Source organism: Panulirus ornatus, chromosome 50 (genome assembly GCF_036320965.1).
Source record: "Panulirus ornatus isolate Po-2019 chromosome 50, ASM3632096v1, whole genome shotgun sequence".
NCBI lineage: Eukaryota > Metazoa > Arthropoda > Malacostraca > Decapoda > Palinuridae > Panulirus > Panulirus ornatus.
In genome coordinates, this window is record NC_092273.1 from 29,071,544 (window position 1) to 29,093,388 (window position 21,845).

Genomic DNA, 21,845 nt, shown 5'->3' on the forward strand with positions numbered 1-21,845 from the left:
ACACTTCCAGTCACTAGTTTTCATGTATGACTTACTAAAACCAAAGATTACTGTCCACAATTAAGCCCTACAGACTGTTCTTGCACTTTGTATACCTTTGTATACCTTTGTCGCTGAGTTACGCATATTACTTGTATAACCCATTGATCTGATTCATTCTATCCAGTACATTCCTCTTGCCCTCCTGTATGTTCAAGCCCTTAATCCTATAGAGTCTCCCTTCCTCCACATTCCTGTTTTCTTCTTGGTTTCCTCTCCATTACTCCTTCCACAGTTGACAGATTTTGGCCCACCTTTCTTCATTCATCCTCTCCTCATGCTTAAACCTCTAAAGTACATTCTGGTAGGCCCTCTCAAATACAGTTACTATAAATACACCCATTTTAACACTGCCATTTCTTACTTGATAGTAATAAAGATATTATTATTTTTTTTTTTATACTTTGTCACTGTCTCCCATGTTAGCGAGGTAGCATAAGGAAACAGACGAAAGAATGGCCCAACCCACCCACATACACATGTATATACATACACGTCCACACACGCACATATACATACCTATATATCTCAACGTATACATATATATACACATACAGACATATACATATATACACATGTACATAATTCATATTGTATGCCCTTATTCATTCCCGTCGCCACCCTGCCACATAATGAAATACCATCCCCCTCCCCCCCCTGCATGTGCGTGAGGTAGCGCTAGGAAAAGACAACAAAGGCCATATTCGTTCACACTCAGTCTCTATCTGTCATTTATAATGCACCGAAACCACAGCTCCCTTTCCACATGCAGGCCCCACAGAACTTTCCATGCCCTCGTTCAATCCATTGACAGCACGTTGACCTTGGTATACCACATCGTTCCAATTCACTCTATTCCTTGCATGCCTTTCACCCTCCTGCATGTTCAGGCCCCGATCACTCAAAATCTTTTTCACTCCATCTTTCCGCCTCCAATTTGGTCTCCCACTTCTCCTCGTTCCCTCCACGTCTGATGCACATATCCTCTTTGTCAATCTTTCCTCACTCATTCTCTCCATGTGACCAAACCATTTCAAAACACCCTCTTCTGCTCTCTCAACCATGCTCTTTTTATTACCACGCATCTCTCTTACTCTTTCATTACTTACTTGAGCAAACCACCTCACACTACATATTGTCCTCAAATATCTCATTTCCAGTACATCTACCCTCCTCTGCACAACTCTATCTATAGCCCACGCTTCGCAATCATGTATCGTTGTTGGAACCACTATTCCTTCAAACATACCCATTTTTGCTTTCCAAGATAACGTTCTTGACTTCCACACATTCTTCAACGCTGCCAGAACTTTCGCCCCCTCCCAACCCAATGATTCACTTCCGCTTCCATGGTTCCATCCGCTGCCAAATCCACTTCCAGATATCTAAAACACTTCACTTCCTCCACTTTTTTTCTCCATTCAAACTTACCTCCCAATAATAATAATAATAATAATGAAAAAGTATGTACATGTATGTCTCTGTGTGTATGTATGTGTATATGTGTGAATACGAGTAGATGGGTCTTTCTTCATCTGTTTCCTGGTGCTACCTCGCTGATGCAGGAAATGGCTATCAAGTATGATAAAGAATGATGTTGATCAATAAAATTCTTTATTTGACTTGCAGGTTACATACCAAATCGCTTACCAACTTCTTGCCTCACCATGGCTCCAAGATTTGATTCTCGGTGTTCCACTGTTGCTACAAGGAAACCCTTGCTGGAGATCAACAATAAAGGTAAGTTCATGGTTACTTTTGATATAATTGCATTGTTCTCTTTATGCAGTTTTATCCTCTACACTTTTGCAGTTTGACAGGATTACTAATGCCCATCTCAACATCAACCTTTATCTTAGCACATTGCTTTAAAATCACCCAGCACAAAATTCCTTTCTCATTTGTACCCCCTCTCCACAGGGTTCAAAGTTTGACAGCCCTTTGAAGCTGTTAACAAAAATAACTAAATGCTGTTTTTAAGCTTTTTTTACTATTACTAATCATTATGGATTGTGAATATTGTACTGAACATGAGGATCTGGAGAAGGCATATGATAGAGTTGATAGAGATGCTCTGTGGAAGGTATTAAGAATATATGGTGTGGGAGGAAAGTTGTTAGAAGCAGTGAGAAGTTTTTATCGAGGATGTAAGGCATGTGTACGTGTAGGAAGAGAGGAAAGTGATTGGTTCTCAGTGAATGTAGGTTTGCGGCAGGGGTGTGTGATGTCTCCATGGTTGTTTAATTTGTTTATGGATGGGGTTGTTAGGGAGGTAAATGCAAGAGTTTTGGAAAGAGGGGCAAGTATGAAGTCTGTTGGGGATGAGAGAGCTTGGGAAGTGAGTCAGTTGTTGTTCGCTGATGACACAACGCTGGTGGCTGATTCATGTGTGAAACTGCAGAAGCTGGTGACTGAGTTTGATAAAGTGTGTGGAAGAAGAAAGTTAAGAGTAAATGTGAATAAGAGCAAGGTTATTAGGTACAGTAGGGTTGAGGGTCAAGTCAATTGGGAGGTGAGTTTGAATGGAGAAAAACTGGAGGAAGTGAAGTGTTTTAGATATCTGGGAGTGGATCTGGCAGCGGATGGAACCATGGAAGCGGAAGTGGATCATAGGGTAGGGGAGGGGGCGAAAATTCTGGGGGCCTTGAAGAATGTGTGGAAGTCGAGAACATTATCTCGGAAAGCAAAAATGGGTATGTTTGAAGGAATAGTGGTTCCAACAATGTTGTATGGTTGCGAGGCGTGGGCTATGGATAGAGTTGTGCGCAGGAGGATGGATGTGCTGGAAATGAGATGTTTGAGGACAATGTGTGGTGTGAGGTGGTTTGATCGAGTGAGTAACGTAAGGGTAAGAGAGATGTGTGGAAATAAAAAGAGCGTGGTTGAGAGAGCAGAAGAGGGTGTTTTGAAGTGGTTTGGGCACATGGAGAGGATGAGTGAGGAAAGATTGACCAAGAGGATATATGTGTCGGAGGTGGAGGGAACAAGGAGAAGAGGGAGACCAAATTGGAGGTGGAAAGATGGAGTGAAAAAGATTTTGTGTGATCGGGGCCTGAACATGCAGGAGGGTGAAAGGAGGGCAAGGAACAGAGTGAATTGGAGCGATGTGGTATACCGGGGCTGACGTGCTGTCAGTGGATTGAATCAAGGCATGTGAAGCGTCTGGGGTAAACCATGGAAAGCTGTGTAGGTATGTGTATTTGCGTGTGTGGACGTATGTATATACATATGTATGGAGGGGGGGTTGGGCCATTTCTTTTGTCTGTTTCCTTGCGCTACCTTGCGCTATGTAAAAGTTGAGAATTCAGATAACCATTGTGCAAATGTTTGTAGTATTCTGCAGGCTAATTTGCATGCTATAAGTCTGGATCCCTGGTGAGGGTGTTTATGAGGGATGGTGTTATACAGAGAACATTGAAAGGGGAGGAGCTTTGTGATATCAGGATAGATAGGGGATGGATGAACTCAATGTTACCACAAAGTCTTTTTGACAGTTTCTTGGAAAGTAGATGAATTGCCAGTGGTATTTAAGTATGGATATTGATGGTAAATAGAATATTACCATATAAAATAAAGAGTTTTTACCAAGAGTATAGGGCATGTGTGCAAGTTATAAGGGAGGCAGGTTGGTCTCTGTCAAGTCTGTATGATGTAACCATGATTGTTTAATTATTTATAAACTTGATGCTGAGGGAGGAGAATGCCAGAGTTTTAGAGTGAGGAGCAGAAACCATTATGTGCAGGGAGTTGTGGGTATGAGGTGAATTGAATACTGTTGTTAGACTCAAGTAAGAAACTCCATAAGATGGGGATGGAGTTTATCAGTTGTGTGAGGAGAAAGTTCAAGAAATGTGAACAAAAGTAAGGTAATGAGTTTTTGAGGAAGTGAGGTGCTCTGTGTGCATGGGAGTGGACCTGACAGTGGATAGCATCTTTGGGGCTTATGTGTCACAGGTGGGAGAGGAGCATATGGAAGGAGAGGTCATTGTCTTACAGTTTAAGGTGAGTGTTTTTGAAGACATGGAAGGCTAAGCAGTGTTGTTTGGAAATGAGCCTTGCATCCTGGTTGCAAAAGAAAAGGATGTGTTGGAAATGAAAAGCCTGTGGACAATATCTGTATGAAGTGAGTTGATTATGTAAGGAATGAGTGCGTAAGAGGAAATATTGTAGTAATTGCAGTATGATTGAGAAAGTTGACCAGGGTGTGCTGAATTGGTTCAGGTATATGGAGAAGATGGGCAAAGAAAACTCCTAGAAGGATTCATGTTTCCGGAGTGAATGGAGCAAGGGGGAATGGGAGACTTAAGAAAAACATGAAAGGATGGAGTGATGGAAGCTTTGGTGTATGATAGCCAGAACAATCTGGAGAATAAGAAACTTGACTGGTATAGAATGAATTGGATCATTGTGGTAAGTAGGGGACAACTTGTTTTCAGTGAGACGAACAGCGCATATGAAACTATCAAAGTAAAGCATAGAACTGTGTATTGGCTTTTCAGTGGATGGTAGGCTTTGGTCTCATTGCATTATGCAAGACCAGTAGAGAGTGGATGAGTGCAAATGAGGCTATTGTTTATTTGTTTCTGATGCAACTTGGCTAAGGTGGGAGAAGCAGTTTGGCACAAAATAGTGCACATTCTTTCCAGGACGATTTGTTAGTCTTAATTGGTTTATTTGGCACCTTGTGTGCTGTGGTGGGAACAAGATGTTACAGGCTTGCAACAATTGGAGTGTTTGAAATTTGCAAATATAGTTTGGTGTTGGGCAAGTTACAGAGCTTTGATAGTGTATGTAGGCAAACTTCCTAAAATCATAATTTTGCCATGAATAAATGACATGGTCTGTGTTTATGGACTCCTGTGGTGTAGCTATTAGCATTTACAGGCCGCTTAGGGTCAAGCACATAGGTTCATATCCTGGTTGCGGCAGTCGGTCCACAGTCAACCCAGCTGTTCATCCACTCATTGGGGTTGGTTGATAAAATGGGTACCTTGCTCACGCTAGGGTGTATGCACTATATATAGCGTTAATGGGATTGCCTTGATTAGGGCCTCAGTTGCCTGTGCTGTCTCAACTAACATAGAGTAATATTTCTTTTTCTTTTCTTTCATACTATTCGCCATTTCCCGCGTTAGCGAGGTAGCGTTACGAACAGAGGACTGGGCCTTTGAGGGAATATCCTCATCTGTCCCCCTTCTCTGTTCCTTCTTTGAGAAAAACAAAAAAAAACAAGAGGGGAGTATTTCCAGCCCCCTGCTCCCTTCCCTTTTAGTCGCCTTCTACGATACGCAGGGAATACGTGGGAAGTATTCTTTCTCCCCTATCCCCAAGGATAATGTGTATATATATTTTTTTTTTTTTTTTTTTTTTTTTTTTTTTTTTTTTTACTTTGTCGCTGTCTCCCGCGTTTGCGAGGTAGCGCAAGGAAACAGACGAAAGAAATGGCCCACCCCCCCCCCCATACACATGTACATACACACGTCCACACACGCAAATATACATACCTACACAGCTTTCCATGGTTTACCCCAGACGCTTCACATGCCTTGATTCAATCCACTGACAGCACGTCAACCCCTGTATACCACATGACTCCAATTCACTCTATTCCTTGCCCTCCTTTCACCCTCCTGCATGTTCAGGCCCCGATCACACAAAATCTTTTTCACTCCATCTTTCCACCTCCAATTTGGTCTCCCTCTTCTCCTCGTTCCCTCCACCTCCGACACATATATCCTCTTGGTCAATCTCTCCTCACTCATTCTCTCCATGTGCCCAAACCATTTCAAAACACCCTCTTCTGCTCTCTCAACCACGCTCTTTTTATTTCCACACATCTCTCTTACCCTTACGTTACTTACTCGATCAAACCACCTCACACCACACATTGTCCTCAAACATCTCATTTCCAGCACATCCATCCTCCTGCGCACATCTCTATCCATAGCCCACGCCTCGCAACCATACAACATTGTTGGAACCACTATTCCCTCAAACATACCCATTTTCGCTTTCCGAGATAATGTTCTCGACTTCCACACATTTTTCAAGGCTCCCAAAATTTTCGCCCCCTCCCCCACCCTATGATCCACTTCCGCTTCCATGGTTCCATCCGCTGACAGATCCACTCCCAGATATCTAAAACACTTCACTTCCTCCAGTTTTTCTCCATTCAAACTCACCTCCCAATTGACTTGACCCTCACCCCTACTGTACCTAATAACCTTGCTCTTATTCACATTTACTCTCAACTTTCTTCTTCCACACACTTTACCAAACTCAGTCACCAGCTTCTGCAGTTTCTCACATGAATCAGCCACCAGCGCTGTATCATCAGCGAACAACAACTGACTCACTTCCCAAGCTCTCTCATCCCCAACAGACTTCATACTTGCCCCTCTTTCCAGGACTCTTGCATTTACCTCCCTTACAACCCCATCCATAAACCCCATCCATATATATATATATATATATATATATATATATATATATATATATATATATATTTTTTTTTTTTTTCTGTCTCCTGCGTTTGCGAGGCAGCACAAGGAAACAGACGAAAGAAACAGCCCAACCCACCCCCACACACATGCACACACACACGTCCACACACGCAAACATACACACCCACACAGCCCTCCACGGTCTACCCCAGACGCTTCACATGCCCCGATTCAATCCACTGACAGCACGTCAACCCCGGTATACCACATCGCTCCAATTCACTCTATTCCTTGCCCTCCTTTCACCCTCCTGCATGTTCAGGCCCCGATCACACAAAATCTTTTTCACTCCATCTTTCCACCTCCAATTTGGTCTCCCTCTTCTCCTCGTTCCCTCCACCTCCAACACATATATCCTCTTGGTCAATCTTTCCTCACTCATTCTCTCCATGTGCCCAAACCATTTCAAAACACCCTCTTCTGCTCTCTCAACCACGCTCTTTTTATTTCCACACATCTCTCTTACCCTTACGTTACTTACTCGATCAAACCACCTCACACCACACATTGTCCTCAAACATCTCATTTCCAGCACATCCATCCTCCTGCGCACAACTCTATCCATAGCCCACGCCTCGCAACCATACAACATTGTTAGAACCACTATTCCCTCAAACATACACATTTTTGCTTTCCGAGATAATGTTCTCGACTTCCACACATTTTTCAAGGCTCCCAGAATTTTCGCCCCCTCCCCCACCCTATGATCCACTTCCGCTTCCATGGTTCCATCCGCTGACAGATCCACTCCCAGATATCTAAAACACTTCACTTCCTCCAGTTTTTCTCCATTCAAACTCACCTCCCAATTGACTTGACCCTCACCCCTACTGTACCTAATAACCTTGCTCTTATTCACATTTACTCTCAACTTTCTTCTTCCACACACTTTACCAAACTCAGTCACCAGCTTCTGCAGTTTCTCACATGAATCAGCCACCAGCGCTGTATCATCAGCGAACAACAACTGACTCACTTCCCAAGCTCTCTCATCCCCAACAGACTTCATACTTGCCCCTCTTTCCAAGACTCTTGCATTTACCTCCCTAACAACCCCATCCATAAACAAATTAAACAACCATGGAGACATCACACACCCCTGCCACAAACCTACATTCACTAAGAACCACTCACTTTCCTCTCTTCCTACACGTACACATGCCTTACATCCTCGATAAAAACTTTTCACTGCTTCTAACAACTTGCCTCCCACACCATATATTCTTAATACCTTCCACAGAGCATCTCTATCAACTCTATCATATGCCTTCTCCAGATCCATAAATGCTACATACAAATCCATTTGCTTTTCTAAGTATTTCTCACATACATTCTTCAAAGCAAACACCTGATCCACACATCCTCTACCACTTCTGAAACCACACTGCTCTTCCCCAATCTGATGCTCTGTACATGCCTTCACCCTCTCAATCAATACCCTCCCATATAATTTACCAGGAATACTCAACAAACTTATACCTCTGTAATTTGAGCACTCACTCTTATCCCCTTTGCCTTTGTACAATGGCACTATGCACGCATTCCGCCAATCCTCAGGCACCTCACCGTGAGTCATACATACATTAAATAACCTTACCAACCAGTCAACAATACAGTCACCCCCTTTTTTAATAGTGAATAATAATTATTGAAAAAAAATTACAAAACTTAGAAGAAAAATATTCTCCAGTAAATGGCATGAACGTAAGCAAAATTTTCAGTGAGTTGGTAAAATCATTACTGAATAGAAAATTTTCTTTTGATAACAGCAACCAAGATATGAAAAACCTGTTTTCATTTGGACTGTATATGTGTTCTCACAAAGTTGGAATATTTTTTCTTGGAAACTAAGTAATTGTTTTTATATCAGACCCTTTGCTGTACGTTATGGTACATAATCACATTCAGAAAAATAAACAAATTATGAAATTCAGCTTATTCTTCTTGAAAGATATGTATTCGAAATATTGTTTGTATGGTCAGTCAAGTGAGGCAAATAATGAAATCAAGGTTTCATAATGCAGAACACAGAAGGAAGGTTGCACAAAGATTTGGCAGTAGCTTTGATTATCGGGGATATTTCTGAATGTGGCAGGAGAAGGAAACAGTTTTGGTAGCTGTGGGGTAAATCCAAATTTATAGTCATTAGGTATAAATGTTTATTTGGACTTATCCAAAATTTGCAGTTAAAGGGATGAATAATGGCACAGCTTAACACAGTGCAGTAGGTTGAATTTTTTCCTTCAATAATGATCCTTAAGAATTTTATTAATAGAATGACTGGTTTTGAAGGTTTAGTGGCTTTAATGCTGTACAGCCAAAGTGAGTTAAACAACCATTGCACTTAATGCCACTGCTGATATGCCAGAACCCTCACAAGATTCTAAGACTTGTTTACAACGCCATCATCATAGAAGAGAGATCCAGCACCAGATTTTGTGTTAATGAATTTTCATATTTGGATATTTTTTTTTCAAATAGGTTTATAAGAAAGTATGGAGAACACTTAACATAAGGTTCACCCTTCCATTCAGAGACATTATCAGGCAGTTTGGCAGTCTTTTCAGACTATTTTTAAGAGACTCAGAAGGGAATGTAACTGAATGAGTTGGTGCTTCATGTAAGAGTACTTTACCGTAGTCTTTGGATGTGGTATTTGACATAATATCCTCGTATGAAAACTATTCCTTATAGCTTTGAGATCAGTAAGAAGTTGATGAAATTCTCATGCCATTAGAATTTCATAATAATTAGTAATGAAAGGGTAAGAGAGATGTGTAGAAATAAAAAGGGTGTGGTTGAGAGAGCAGAAGATGGTGTTTTGAAATGATTTGGACATATGGAGAGAATGAGGCAGGAAAGATAGACAGAGAGGATATATATGCCAGAGGTGGAGGGAACAAGGAGAAGCGGGATACCAAATTGGAGGTGGAAGGATGAGGGGAACAAGAGTTTGAGTGACTGGGGCCTGAACATACAGGAAGGTGAGAGGCAAGCAAGGTATAAATGCCCATACAAGCACATATACATATAACCTTGCTCTTATTCACATTTACCCTCAGCTTTCTCCTTTTACACACTTTTTCTGTTTCATTCACCAACTTATACAGTTTCTCACTCAAATCAGCCACCAGAGCTGTATCATTGGGAAACAATAACTGATTTGCTTCCCAGTCCCTCTCATCCCTAACAGACTGCATACACGCCCCTCTCTCCAAAACTCTTGTATTTACCTCCCTAACTACTTATCCATAAACAAATTAAACAACCATGGGGATATCACACACCCTGGCTGCAGACCAACTTTCAGTGGCAACCACATACTTTCCCCTTTTCCATCTCGTACACATACCTTACATCCTTGGTAAAAACATTTCACTGCTTGTAGCAGCTTACCTCCCACACCATATACTCCTAAGACCCTCCACAAAGCATCTCTGTCAACCCTATCATATGTCTTTCCAGATCCATAAATGCTACATACAAATCTGTTTTTCCAAGTATTTCTCGCACATTCTTCAAAGCAAATACCTGATCCACAAATCCTCTACCACTGCTGAAACCCCAATGCTCCTTCCCAGTTTGGTGCTTTGTACATGCCTTCACCCTTTCATTCAATACCCTCCCATACAATTCCCAGGAATACTCAACAAACTTGTGTCTTTAGTTTGAACACTCACCTTTATCCTGTTTGCCTTTGTGCAATGGCACCATGCATGCATTCCGCCAATTCTCAGGCGCTTCACCACAATCCATAAATACTTTGAATATCCTCACTAATCAGTCAATATGTTAATGTGATGGCCTTGATTAGGGCTTCAGCTGCCCATGTCGTCTCACCTGGCATAAAGAACAAACTTGCATTTGACTTACTAGTAATTTTGATATGTTGTATTCTTAGAGATGATTACAACAGTTTTCCCTTGGATTAATGAAGCTCATGCCCAGTCTTCTGCCACATTAATGGTGCACAACAGCCATCAGAATAACTTTCAGTAATCATGCCAAGTTGTATTACCCAAATGCAGGTTGCAGTAACACAGCATACATATTCACGGTCATGTAAAATGCCTATATACCTGGATGAGTGTATTTCAAAATTCAGGTGTCAAATTAAGAGATGTCTCATTGCTTGTTACACTCACGTGTCTGTGCTTATCCTTGAACTAGTAGCAGTAGAGGCCATCACTGTAATCTCTATCGTGAGGAAGGTTCTCAAAGTACCCACAAAGGCAAGTGAAGTTCACGGCCTTCTTATTTCTGAGCACTATATTTGGACCCAGTGTATAAACAGGAAGTTGTTGCTGCCTGATGGAGCAGTTTTGCTTGTCTGATTACATTCCTGGGTACATTACAACAGCTTGGATTGCACTAGGTCTTGAATGGTCCGGCAGACCTACCTCTTAGCTGCTAGCAAGGGTTATGTCGCCCCACATTTGCATAATTATCCATACTTTCTCTGCCACTCATTTGCATAATTATATATACACTCTTTACCACTTGTTTGCATAATTATCCATACTGTCTTGATATCGTTCTTAACCTATCGGCCTTACCATCGTTCTTAACCTGTTGACCTTACCATTGTCTTAACCTATCCACCTTATTGTTCTTAACCTATCCACGTTACAATTATCCTTAACCTGTCCACCTTACCATCGTTCTTAACCTATCCACCTTACCATTGTTCTTAACCTATCCACCTTACCATCGTTCTTAACCTATCCACCTGACCATCGTTCTTAACGTATCCACCTTACCATCGTTCTTATTCTATCCACCTTACCATCGTTCTTAACCTATCCACCTTACCATCGTTCTTAACCTATCCATTTTACTATTGTTCTTAACCTATCCACCTTACCATCGTTCTTAACCTATCCACCTTGCCACCGTTCTTAACCTATCCACCATACCATTGTTCTTAACGTATCCACCTTACTATTGTCCTTAACCTATCCACCTGACCATCGTCCTTAACCTATTCACCTTACCATTGTCCTTAACCTTACCATCGTTCTTAACATATCCACCTTACCATCGTTCTTAACCTATCCATCCGACCATCGTCCTTAACCTATCCACCTGACCATCGTTCTTAACCTATCCACCTGACCATCGTCCTTAACCTATCCACCTTACCATCGTTCTTAACCTATCCACCTGACCATCGTCCTTAACCTATCCACCTTACCATCGTTCTTAACCTATCCACCTGACCATCGTTCTTAACCTATCCACCTGACCATCGTCCTTAACCTATCCACCTTACCATCGTTCTTAACCTATCCACCCGACCATCGTCCTTAACCTATCCACCTGACCATCGTACTTAACCTGTCCACCTGACCATCGTCCTTAGCCTATCCACCTTATCGTAATGTTTCCGGTCACAGATGTCACCTTCACCCTCCTTTGTGAAGGTGAGTTCCACCGTTGCTGCCACCCTTATCTTCCCTCTCTCCTCAACCGATTACTTGACGTAATTCTAATTTCTCGTGAAACTGATTCCAAAAATAGGTTTCCCTGGCTCGTAGATATAGACCCAGGCAAGCCGTGGCAAGAGTGGCGGCATTACATACTTTGCTTTGAAATTCTTCTCGGTCCATTTAACGTCAATGAACATCGGCTGTTACAGGTATTATAACCCCCAACAAATATTCGATTAGGAACCAATAAAGGAATATATGGGGTCAGTGTCTCCAACAACTTCAGATTCTCCCAGCATTGTGATGAACAGCCTGTCAAGAAGGCAAATAGGCTGTTAGGATTTATTAATAGAAACATTTCATACATAGGCAAGTATGTGACATTGCCAGTTGGAACAAAGTGTGGTTGGAACACACCTGGAATATGGAGTGCAGTTTTGGGCACCCCAAGTATATTCTCAGATTGGGAATCAGTGCAGCAAAGTAGCAAGTGAATTGATTCCTTCCTTGGGTAACAAACCATATGAAGGGAGATTGCCAGACTTATTCTCGTCTCCCAGATGACAAATGACGTGAATGTTTTGAAATATTTGAAGGAATTCATCAACTTCGGTAATGTCAATTTCTTCACAGTAGGGTTCAGCAGTAACAACAACAGGGAGTAGACGAAAAACGTAGAAGTTACCGAGTTGATGCAAGACTGCAACGAGATGTTTCTTTGTCACCGACCGTTACTGATGCATGCAATATAACCTTCCAGATAATGTTCTTCATTGCAACACCCTTCATATACTCAGAATTAGGCTGGATCATCACTTAGTTTCTTTCCAGTACTGAAGTAAGTCGTGTTATCCGTCGTCATAACGTAGTGGTATATCATGCTACCTTCTCAGCCACTCATGTCTCCGTGGCCGGGCCTGGCTGACCTGCCCACACCACTTGATCATGTCATGTCGCCTGCTTCGTCAGTCATGTCTCCGTGGCCGGGCCTGGCTGACCTGCCCACACCACTTGGTCATGCCATGTCGCCTGCTTCGTCAGTCATGTCTCCGTGGCTGGGCCTGGCTGACCTGCCCACACCACTTGATCATGCCATGTCGCCTGCTTTGTCAGAGAATTAAGTCATTTCATCATCCTTCGTCATGTGGAATGATATACACGTTATGTTGAGAGGCTGCAGCTCAGCTTGTTTCTTACTACTGTAGTGATAACAAAATGTGGAGGGATGTATGTCGTTGGTGATGGGATGCATGACAATCATGTCTTATTATACCTCATGACTTTCCCATAACATTTGTCGTAAGGCATAGTGATCCTGCAATTTCTTTGGTGTGTGTTTCCCGTCGGACATTTTGCCTGAGGAAATTGATGGTGGGAAGAGAACATTTGCTTTCCTATTCCTTTTTTTTTTGTAGAGTATTATAAGGGGACTGTATTATTGTATACACACATTTTTGAAGTAGCATTTGGGTCAGGTCACCTCGCGTGGACGTTGGGTCTGTGTATCTAGAGAGTTGATTAGTTTCATGGGTCGTTCTCCGCGTCAAGTGAGTGTAGTCAGTAGACTACCAGTCTAGAATGTCTAGTATGCCTCTAGTTTTGTCGTATTTCAACATCATCACAGGTGAGGCAGGTGTTGCTGTGGATGATTATGGGAACCCTCCATGCTACTCCCCCTCTTGTATTACTTTCCCAAACGGGGGAACACAGGAAATAGCCAAATGAGGATCGTTTTTTTTCCTTTAAGGCTTACTCATCTGTTTTGGACGCTACCTCGCTCACGCAGGAAATAGCTAACAAGTACGAAAGCAAGGATATATATATATATATATATATTTTTTTTTTTTTTTTTTTTTATACTTTGTCGCTGTCTCCCGCGTCTGCGAGGTAGCGCAAGGAAACAGACGAAAGAAATGGCCCAACCCCCCCCCCCATACACATGCATATACATACGTCCACACACGCACATATACATACCTACACAGCTTTCCATGGTTTACCCCAGACGCCTCACATGTCCTGATTCAATCCACCGACAGCACGTCAACCCCGGTACACCACACTGCTCCAATTCACTCTATTCCTTGCCCTCCTTTCACCCTCCTGCAAGTTCAGGCCCTGATCACACAAAATCTTTTTCACTCCATCTTTCCACCTCCAATTTGGTCTCCCTCTTCTCCTCGTTCCCTCCACCTCCGACACATATATCCTCTTGGTCAATCTTTCCTCACTCATTCTCTCCATGTGCCCAAACCACTTCAAAACACCCTCTTCTGCTCTCTCAACCACGCTCTTTTTATTTCCACACATCTCTCTTACCCTTACGTTACTCACTCGATCAAACCACCTCACACGACACATTGTCCTCAAACATCTCATTTCCAGCACATCCATCCTCCTGCGCACAACTCTATCCATAGCCCACGCCTCGCAACCATACAACATTGTTGGAACCACTATTCCTTCAAACATACCCATTTTTGCTTTCCGAGATAATGTTCTCGACTTCCACACATTCTTCAAGGCTCCCAGAATTTTCGCCCCCTCCCCCACCCTATGGTCCAATTCTGCTTCCATGGTTCCATCCGCTGACAGATCCACTCCCAGATATCTAAAACACTTCACTTCCTCCAGTTTTTCTCCATTCAAACTCACCTCCCAATTTACTTGACCCTCAACCCTACTGTACCTAATGACCTTGCTCTTATTCACATTTACTCTTAACTTTCTTCTTCCACACACTTTACCAAACTCCGTCACCAGCTTCTGCAGTTTCTCACATGAATCAGCCACCAGCGCTGTATCATCAGCGAACAACAACTGACTCACTTCCCAAGCTCTCTCATCCCCAACAGACTTCATACTTGCCCCTCTTTCCAAAACTCTTGCCTTTACCTCCCTAACAACCCCATCCATAAACAAATTAAACAACCATGGAGACATCACACACCCCTGCCACAAACCTACATTCACTGAGAACCAATCACTTTCCTCTCTTCCTACACGTACACATGCCTTACATCCTCGATAAAAACTTTTCACTGCTTCTAACAACTTGCCTCCCACACCATATATTCTTAATACCTTCCACAGAGCATCTCTATCAACTCTATCATATGCCTTCTCCAGATCCATAAATGCTACATACAAATCCATTTGCTTTTCTAAGTATTTCTCACATACATTCTTCAAAGCAAACACCTGATCCACACATCCTCTACCACTTCTGAAACCACACTGCTCTTCCCCAATCTGATGCTCTGTACATGCCTTCACCCTCTCAATCAATACCCTCCCATACAATTTACCAGGAATACTCAACAAACTTATACCTCTGTAATTTGAGCACTCACTCTTATCCCCTTTTCCTTTGTACAATGGCACTATGCACGCATTCCTCCAATCCTCAGGCACCTCACCATGAGTCATACATACATTAAATAACCTTACCAACCAGTCAACAATACAGTCACCCCCTTTTTTAATAAATTCCACTGCAATACCATCCAAGCCTGCTGCCTTGCCGGCTTTCATCTTCCGCAAAGCTTTCACTACCTCTTCTCTGTTTACCAAATTGTTTTCCCTAACCCTCTCACTTTGCACACCACCTCGACCAAAACACCCTATATCTGCCACTCTATCATCAGACACATTCAACAAACCTTCAAAATACTCACTCCATCTCCTTCCCACATCACCACTACTTGTTATCACCTCCCCATTTGCGCCCTTCACTAAAGTTCCCATTTGCTCCCTTGTCTTACGCACTTTATTTACCTCCTTCCAGAACATCTTTTTATTCTCCCTAAAATTTAATGACACTCTCTCACCCCAACTCTCATTTGCCCTTTTTTTCACCTCTTGCACCTTTCTCTTGACCTCCTGTCTCTTTCTTTTATACATCTCCCACTCAATTGCATTTTTTCCCTGCAAAAATCGTCCAAATGCCTCTCTCTTCTCTTTCACTAATACTCTTACTTCTTCATCCCACCACTCACTACCCCTTCTAATCAACCCACCTCCCACTCTTCTCATGCCACAAGCATCTTTTGCGCAATCCATCACTGACTCCCTAAATACATCCCATTCCTCCCCCACTCCCCTTACTTCCATTGTTCTCACCTTTTTCCATTCTGTACACAGTCTCTCCTGGTACTTCATCACACAGGTCTCCTTCCCAAGCTCACTTACTCTCACCACCTTCTTCACCCCAACATTCACTCTTCTTTTCTGAAAACCCATACAAATCTTCACCTTAGCCTCCACAAGATAATGATCAGACATCCCTCCAGTTGCACCTCTCAGCACATTAACATCCAAAAGTCTCTCTTTCGCACGCCTGTCAATTAACACGTAATCCAATAACGCTCTCTGGCCATCTCTCCTACTTACATAAGTGTACTTATGTATATCTCGCTTTTTAAACCAGGTATTCCCAATCATCAGTCCTTTTTCAGCATATAAATCTACAAGCTCTTCACCATTTCCATTTACAACACTGAACACCCCATGTATACCAATTATTCCCTCAACTGCCACATTACTCACCTTTGCATTCAAATCACCCATCACTATAACCCGGTCTCATGCATCAAAACCACTAACACACTCATTCAGCTGCTCCCAAAACACTTGCCTCTCATGATCTTTCTTCTCATGCCCAGGTGCATATGCACCAATAATCACCCACCTCTCTCCATCAACTTTCAGTTTTACCCATATCAATCGAGAATTTACTTTCTTACATTCTATCACATACTCCCACAACTCCTGTTTCAGGAGTATTGCTACTCCTTCCCTTGCTCTTGTCCTCTCACTAACCCCTGACTTTACTCCCCAGACATTCCCAAACCACTCTTCTCCTTTACCCTTGAGCTTCGTTTCACTCAGAGCCAAAACATCCAGGTTCCTTTCCTCAAACATACTACCTATCTCTCCTTTTTTCACATCTTGGTTACATCCACACACATTTAGGCACCCCAATCTGAGCCTTCGAGGAGGATGAGCACTCCCCGCGTGACTCCTTCTTCTGTTTCCCATTTTAGAAAGTTAATACAAGGAGGGGAGGATTTCTGGCCCCCCGCTCCCGTCCCCTCTAGTCGCTTTCTACGACACGCGAGGAATACGTGGGAAGTATTCTTTCACCCCTATCCCCAGGGATAATATATATATATATATACATATACACATACACATACACACACATACACATACATACGCACATACACACACACACACATACATATATATACATATGAAAAAAGTAAGAAACAGTTTAGAAAACAAACTTTTAGCTTGAAATGAATGAACTATATCTATCACATTGTTCAGCAGTCACTATATGTAACACCATATCCACCATATTGTCAAATATATATATATATATATATATATATATATATATATATATATATATATATATATATATTGGTTCTCAGTGAATGTAGGTTTGCGGCAGGGGTGTGTGATGTCTCCATGGTTGTTTAATTTGTTTATGGATGGGGTTGTTAGGGAGGTAAATGCAAGAGTTTTGGAAAGAGGGGCAAGTATGAAGTCTGTTGGGGATGAGAGAGCTTGGGAAGTGAGTCAGTTGTTGTTTGCTGATGATACAGCGCTGGTGGCTGATTCATGTGAGAAACTGCAGAAGCTGGTGACTGAGTTTGGTAAAGTGTGTGGAAGAAGAAAGTTAAGAGTAAATGTGAATAAGAGCAAGGTTATTAGGTACAGTAGGGTTGAGGGTCAAGTCAATTGGGAGGTGAGTTTGAATGGAGAAAAACTGGAGGAAGTGAAGTGTTTTAGATATCTGGGAGTGGATCTGGCAGCGGATGGAACCATGGAAGCGGAAGTGGATCATAGGGTGGGGGAGGGGGCGAAAATTCTGGGGGCCTTGAAGAATGTGTGGAAGTCGAGAACATTATCTCGGAAAGCAAAAATGGGTATGTTTGAAGGAATAGTGGTTCCAACAATGTTGTATGGTTGCGATTCGTGGGCTATGGATAGAGTTGTGCGCAGGAGGATGGATGTGCTGGAAATGAGATGTTTGAGGACAATGTGTGGTGTGAGGTGGTTTGATCGAGTGAGTAATGTAAGGGTAAGAGAGATGTGTGGAAATAAAAAGAGCGTGGTTGAGAGAGCAGAAGAGGGTGTTTTGAAGTGGTTTGGGCACATGGAGAGAATGAGTGAGGAAAGATTGACCAAGAGGATATATGTGTCGGAGGTGGAGGGAACGAGGAGAAGAGGGAGACCAAATTGGAGGTGGAAAGACGGAGTGAAAAAGATTTTGTGTGATCGGGGCCTGAACATGCAGGAGGGTGAAAGGAGGGCAAGGAATAGAGTGAATTGGAGCGATGTGGTATACCGGGGTTGACGTGCTGTCAGTGGATTGAATCAAGGCATGTGAAGCGTCTGGGGTAAACCATGGAAAGCTGTGTAGGTATGTATATTTGCGTGTGTGGACGTATGTATATACATGTGTATGGGGGGGGGTTGGGCCATTTCTTTCGTCTGTTTCCTTGCGCTACCTCGCAAACGCGGGAGACAGCGACAAAGTATAATAAAAAAAATAAAAATAAATATATGGAAATAAAAAGAGCGTGGTTGAGAGAGCAGAAGAGGGTGTTTTGAAATGGTTTGGGCACATGGAGAGAATACCTTGATTCAACCCACTGACAGCACATCAACCCCGGTATACCACATCGCTCCAATTCACTCTATTCCTTGCCCTCCTTTCACCCTCCTGCATGTTCAGGCCCCGATCACACAAAATCTTGTTCACTCCATCTTTCCACCTCCAATTTGGTCTCCCTCTTCTCCTCGTTCCCTCCACCTCCGACACATATATCCTCTTGGTCAATCTTTCCTCACTCATTCTCTCCATGTGCCCAAACCACTTCAAAACACCCTCTTCTGCTCTCTCAACCATGCTCTTTTTATTTCCACACATCTCTCTTACCCTTATGTTACTCACTCGATCAAACCACCTCACACCACACATTGTCCTCAAACATCTCATTTCCAGCACATCCATCCTCCTGCGCACAACTCTATCCATAGCCCACGCCTCGCAACCATACAACATTGTTGGAACCACTATTCCTTCAAACATACCCATTTTTGCTTTCCGAGATAATGTTCTCGACTTCCACACATTCTTCAAGGCCCCCAGAATTTTCGCCCCCTCCCCCACCCTATGATCCACTTCCGCTTCCATGGTTCCATCCGCTGCCAGATCCACTCCCAGATATCTAAAACACTTCACTTCCTCCAGTTTTTCTCCATTCAAACTCACCTCCCAATTGACTTGACCCTCAACCCTACTGTACCTAATAACCTTGCTCTTATTCACATTTACTCTTAACTTTCTTCTTCCACACACTTTACCAAACTCAGTCACCAGCTTCTGCAGTTTCTCACATGAATCAGCCACCAGCGCTGTATCATCAGCGAACAACAACTGACTCGCTTCCCAAGCTCTCTCATCCCCAACAGACTTCATACTTGCCCCTCTTTCCAAAACTCTTGCATTTACCTCCCTAACAACCCCATCCATAAACAAATTAAACAACCATGGAGACATCACACACCCCTGCCGCAAACCTACATTCACTGAGAACCAATCACTATATATATACGCACACACGAATGTGCACTTTATTCGTATATATATATATATATATATATATATATATATATATATATATATATATATATATATATATATATATATATATATATATATGTATATATTCCTATGAGTCCACGGGGAAAATGAAACACGAAAAGTTCCCAAGTGCACTTTCGTGTAATAATCACATCATCAGGGGAGACACAAGAGAGAAATATAACAGTCAGTTGATATACATCGAAGAGACGAAGCTAGGACGCCATTTGGTAAACATGTGATCGTCCAAAACATACAACGGGGGTTCATAAACATATCATTTTACAAAACTTATCAACAAAGTTATCTAATTTGTATAGACCAACACTAATATTAAGATTATAATTCTTTGTGTATTTAATGATAGAAGATTCAATGATATTTCTCTTGGTAATAGAGTTAGAGTTAACAACAGAGATGGCGTTACTCCAGTCAATACAATGATCATAGTTTTTAACATGATTAAACAAGGCATTTGATTCTTGTCCCGTTCTTATACTATATTTACGTTGCTTAAGTCTAACAGAAAGATCCTTACCAGTCTCACCAACATAAAATTTATCAGTTTCCACAAGGCACTTTATAGATGCAACCAAGAGAATTTTCTGGTGTATTCCTGATTAAGATATTCTTTATAGTATTATTGTTGCTAAAGCCAACATTTGCATTAAAGGATTTAAGCAACATGGGAAGCAAAGTGAAATTATTATTAAAAGGGAGAACTAAAAGATTCTTGGTGTCAATGGGAGGTCTGGGCTCAACTCTTATAAAATGATTTCTTTGCTAAGTTAAGGGATTTATCAATGAAAGATCTAAGTTAAAGTACCCTAGATTTTTCATTGATAAATCTCTTAAGTTAGCAAAGAAATCATTTTATAGAGTTGAGCCCAGACCTCCCATTGACACCAAGAATCTTTTAGTTCTCTCTTTTAATAATAATTTCACTTTTCTTCCCATGTTGCTTAAATCCTTTAATGTAAATGTTGGCTTTAGCAACAATGATACTGTAAAGAATATCTTAATCAGGAATTCACCAGAAAATTCTCTTGGTTGCATCTATAAAGTGCCTTGTGGAAACTGATAAATTTTATGTTGGTGAGACTGGTAACGATCTTTCTGTTAGACTTAAGTAACATAAATATAGTATAAGAACGGGACAAGAATCAAATGCCTTGTTTAATCATGTTAAAAACTATGATCATTGTATTGATTGGAGTAACGCCATCTAGTTATTAACTCTAACTCTATTACCAAGAGAAATATCATTGAATCTTCTATCATTAGATACCCCAAAAATTATAATCTTAATATTAGTGTTGGTCTATACAAATTAGATAACTTTATTGTTGATAAGATTTGTAAAATGATAAGTTTATGAACGCTCGTTGTATGTTTTGGACAATCACATGTTTACCAAATGGCGTCCTAGCTTCGTCTCTTCGATGTATATCAACTGAAGTGTTATATTTCTCTCTTGTGTCTCCCCTGATGATGTGATTATTACACGAAAGTGCACTTGGGAACTTTTCGTGTTTCATTTTCCCCATGGACTCATAGGAATATCTTGATCACGCCCAAGATTGTGATCCTTTCCAATATATATATATATATATATATATATATATATATATATATATATATATATATATATATATATATATATATATGATATATATACACGTTGAGATGTATAGGTATGTGTATGTGGGTGGGTTGGGCCATTCTTTCGTCTTTTTCTTTGCGCTACCTCGCAAACGCGGGAGACAGCGACAAAGTATATATATATATATATATATATATATATATATATATATATATATATATATATATATATATATATATATATTCGCTTATTCCCGCGTCAGCGGGGTAGCGTTAAGAACAAAGGACTGAGTGTTAGAGGGAAAATGCTCACTTGCCGCCTTCTGTTTCTTTGGAAAAGTAAAATCTGGATGGGAGGGTTTCCTCCCAGCTCCCTCCCCTTTTAGTCGCAGGGAATACGTGGGAAGTCTTCTTTCTCCCCCTTCCTCTATCTCCGCCTGCTGGATGTTACACCATGAGTGAAAAAGTCAGTTTGCGAGGATGTATCACTGGAAGCACAGTCTCATTAAAGAAGTCTATGAGGGAGTGTACGTTTCCATGCCACTGGAAGTAGCGTAACCTTCAGAAAGGTTGTGGGTTAGACTGGAACTCCCATAGAAATTGGTCCTGTGG

At 41.7% G+C, this 21,845-nt stretch overlaps 1 protein-coding gene across 1 annotated transcript in view; it reads left to right on the forward strand.

Moving 5' to 3' along the window:
• The window catches only part of polo (Serine/threonine-protein kinase polo), a 387,126-nt gene that overhangs the window by 57,444 nt on the left and 307,837 nt on the right, over positions 1-21,845 (forward strand). The window contains exon 6 of the mRNA XM_071691591.1: positions 1,669-1,779. Within this exon, the coding sequence (XP_071547692.1) occupies positions 1,669-1,779 (111 nt within the window). The remainder of the gene's footprint in view (positions 1-1,668; positions 1,780-21,845) is intronic.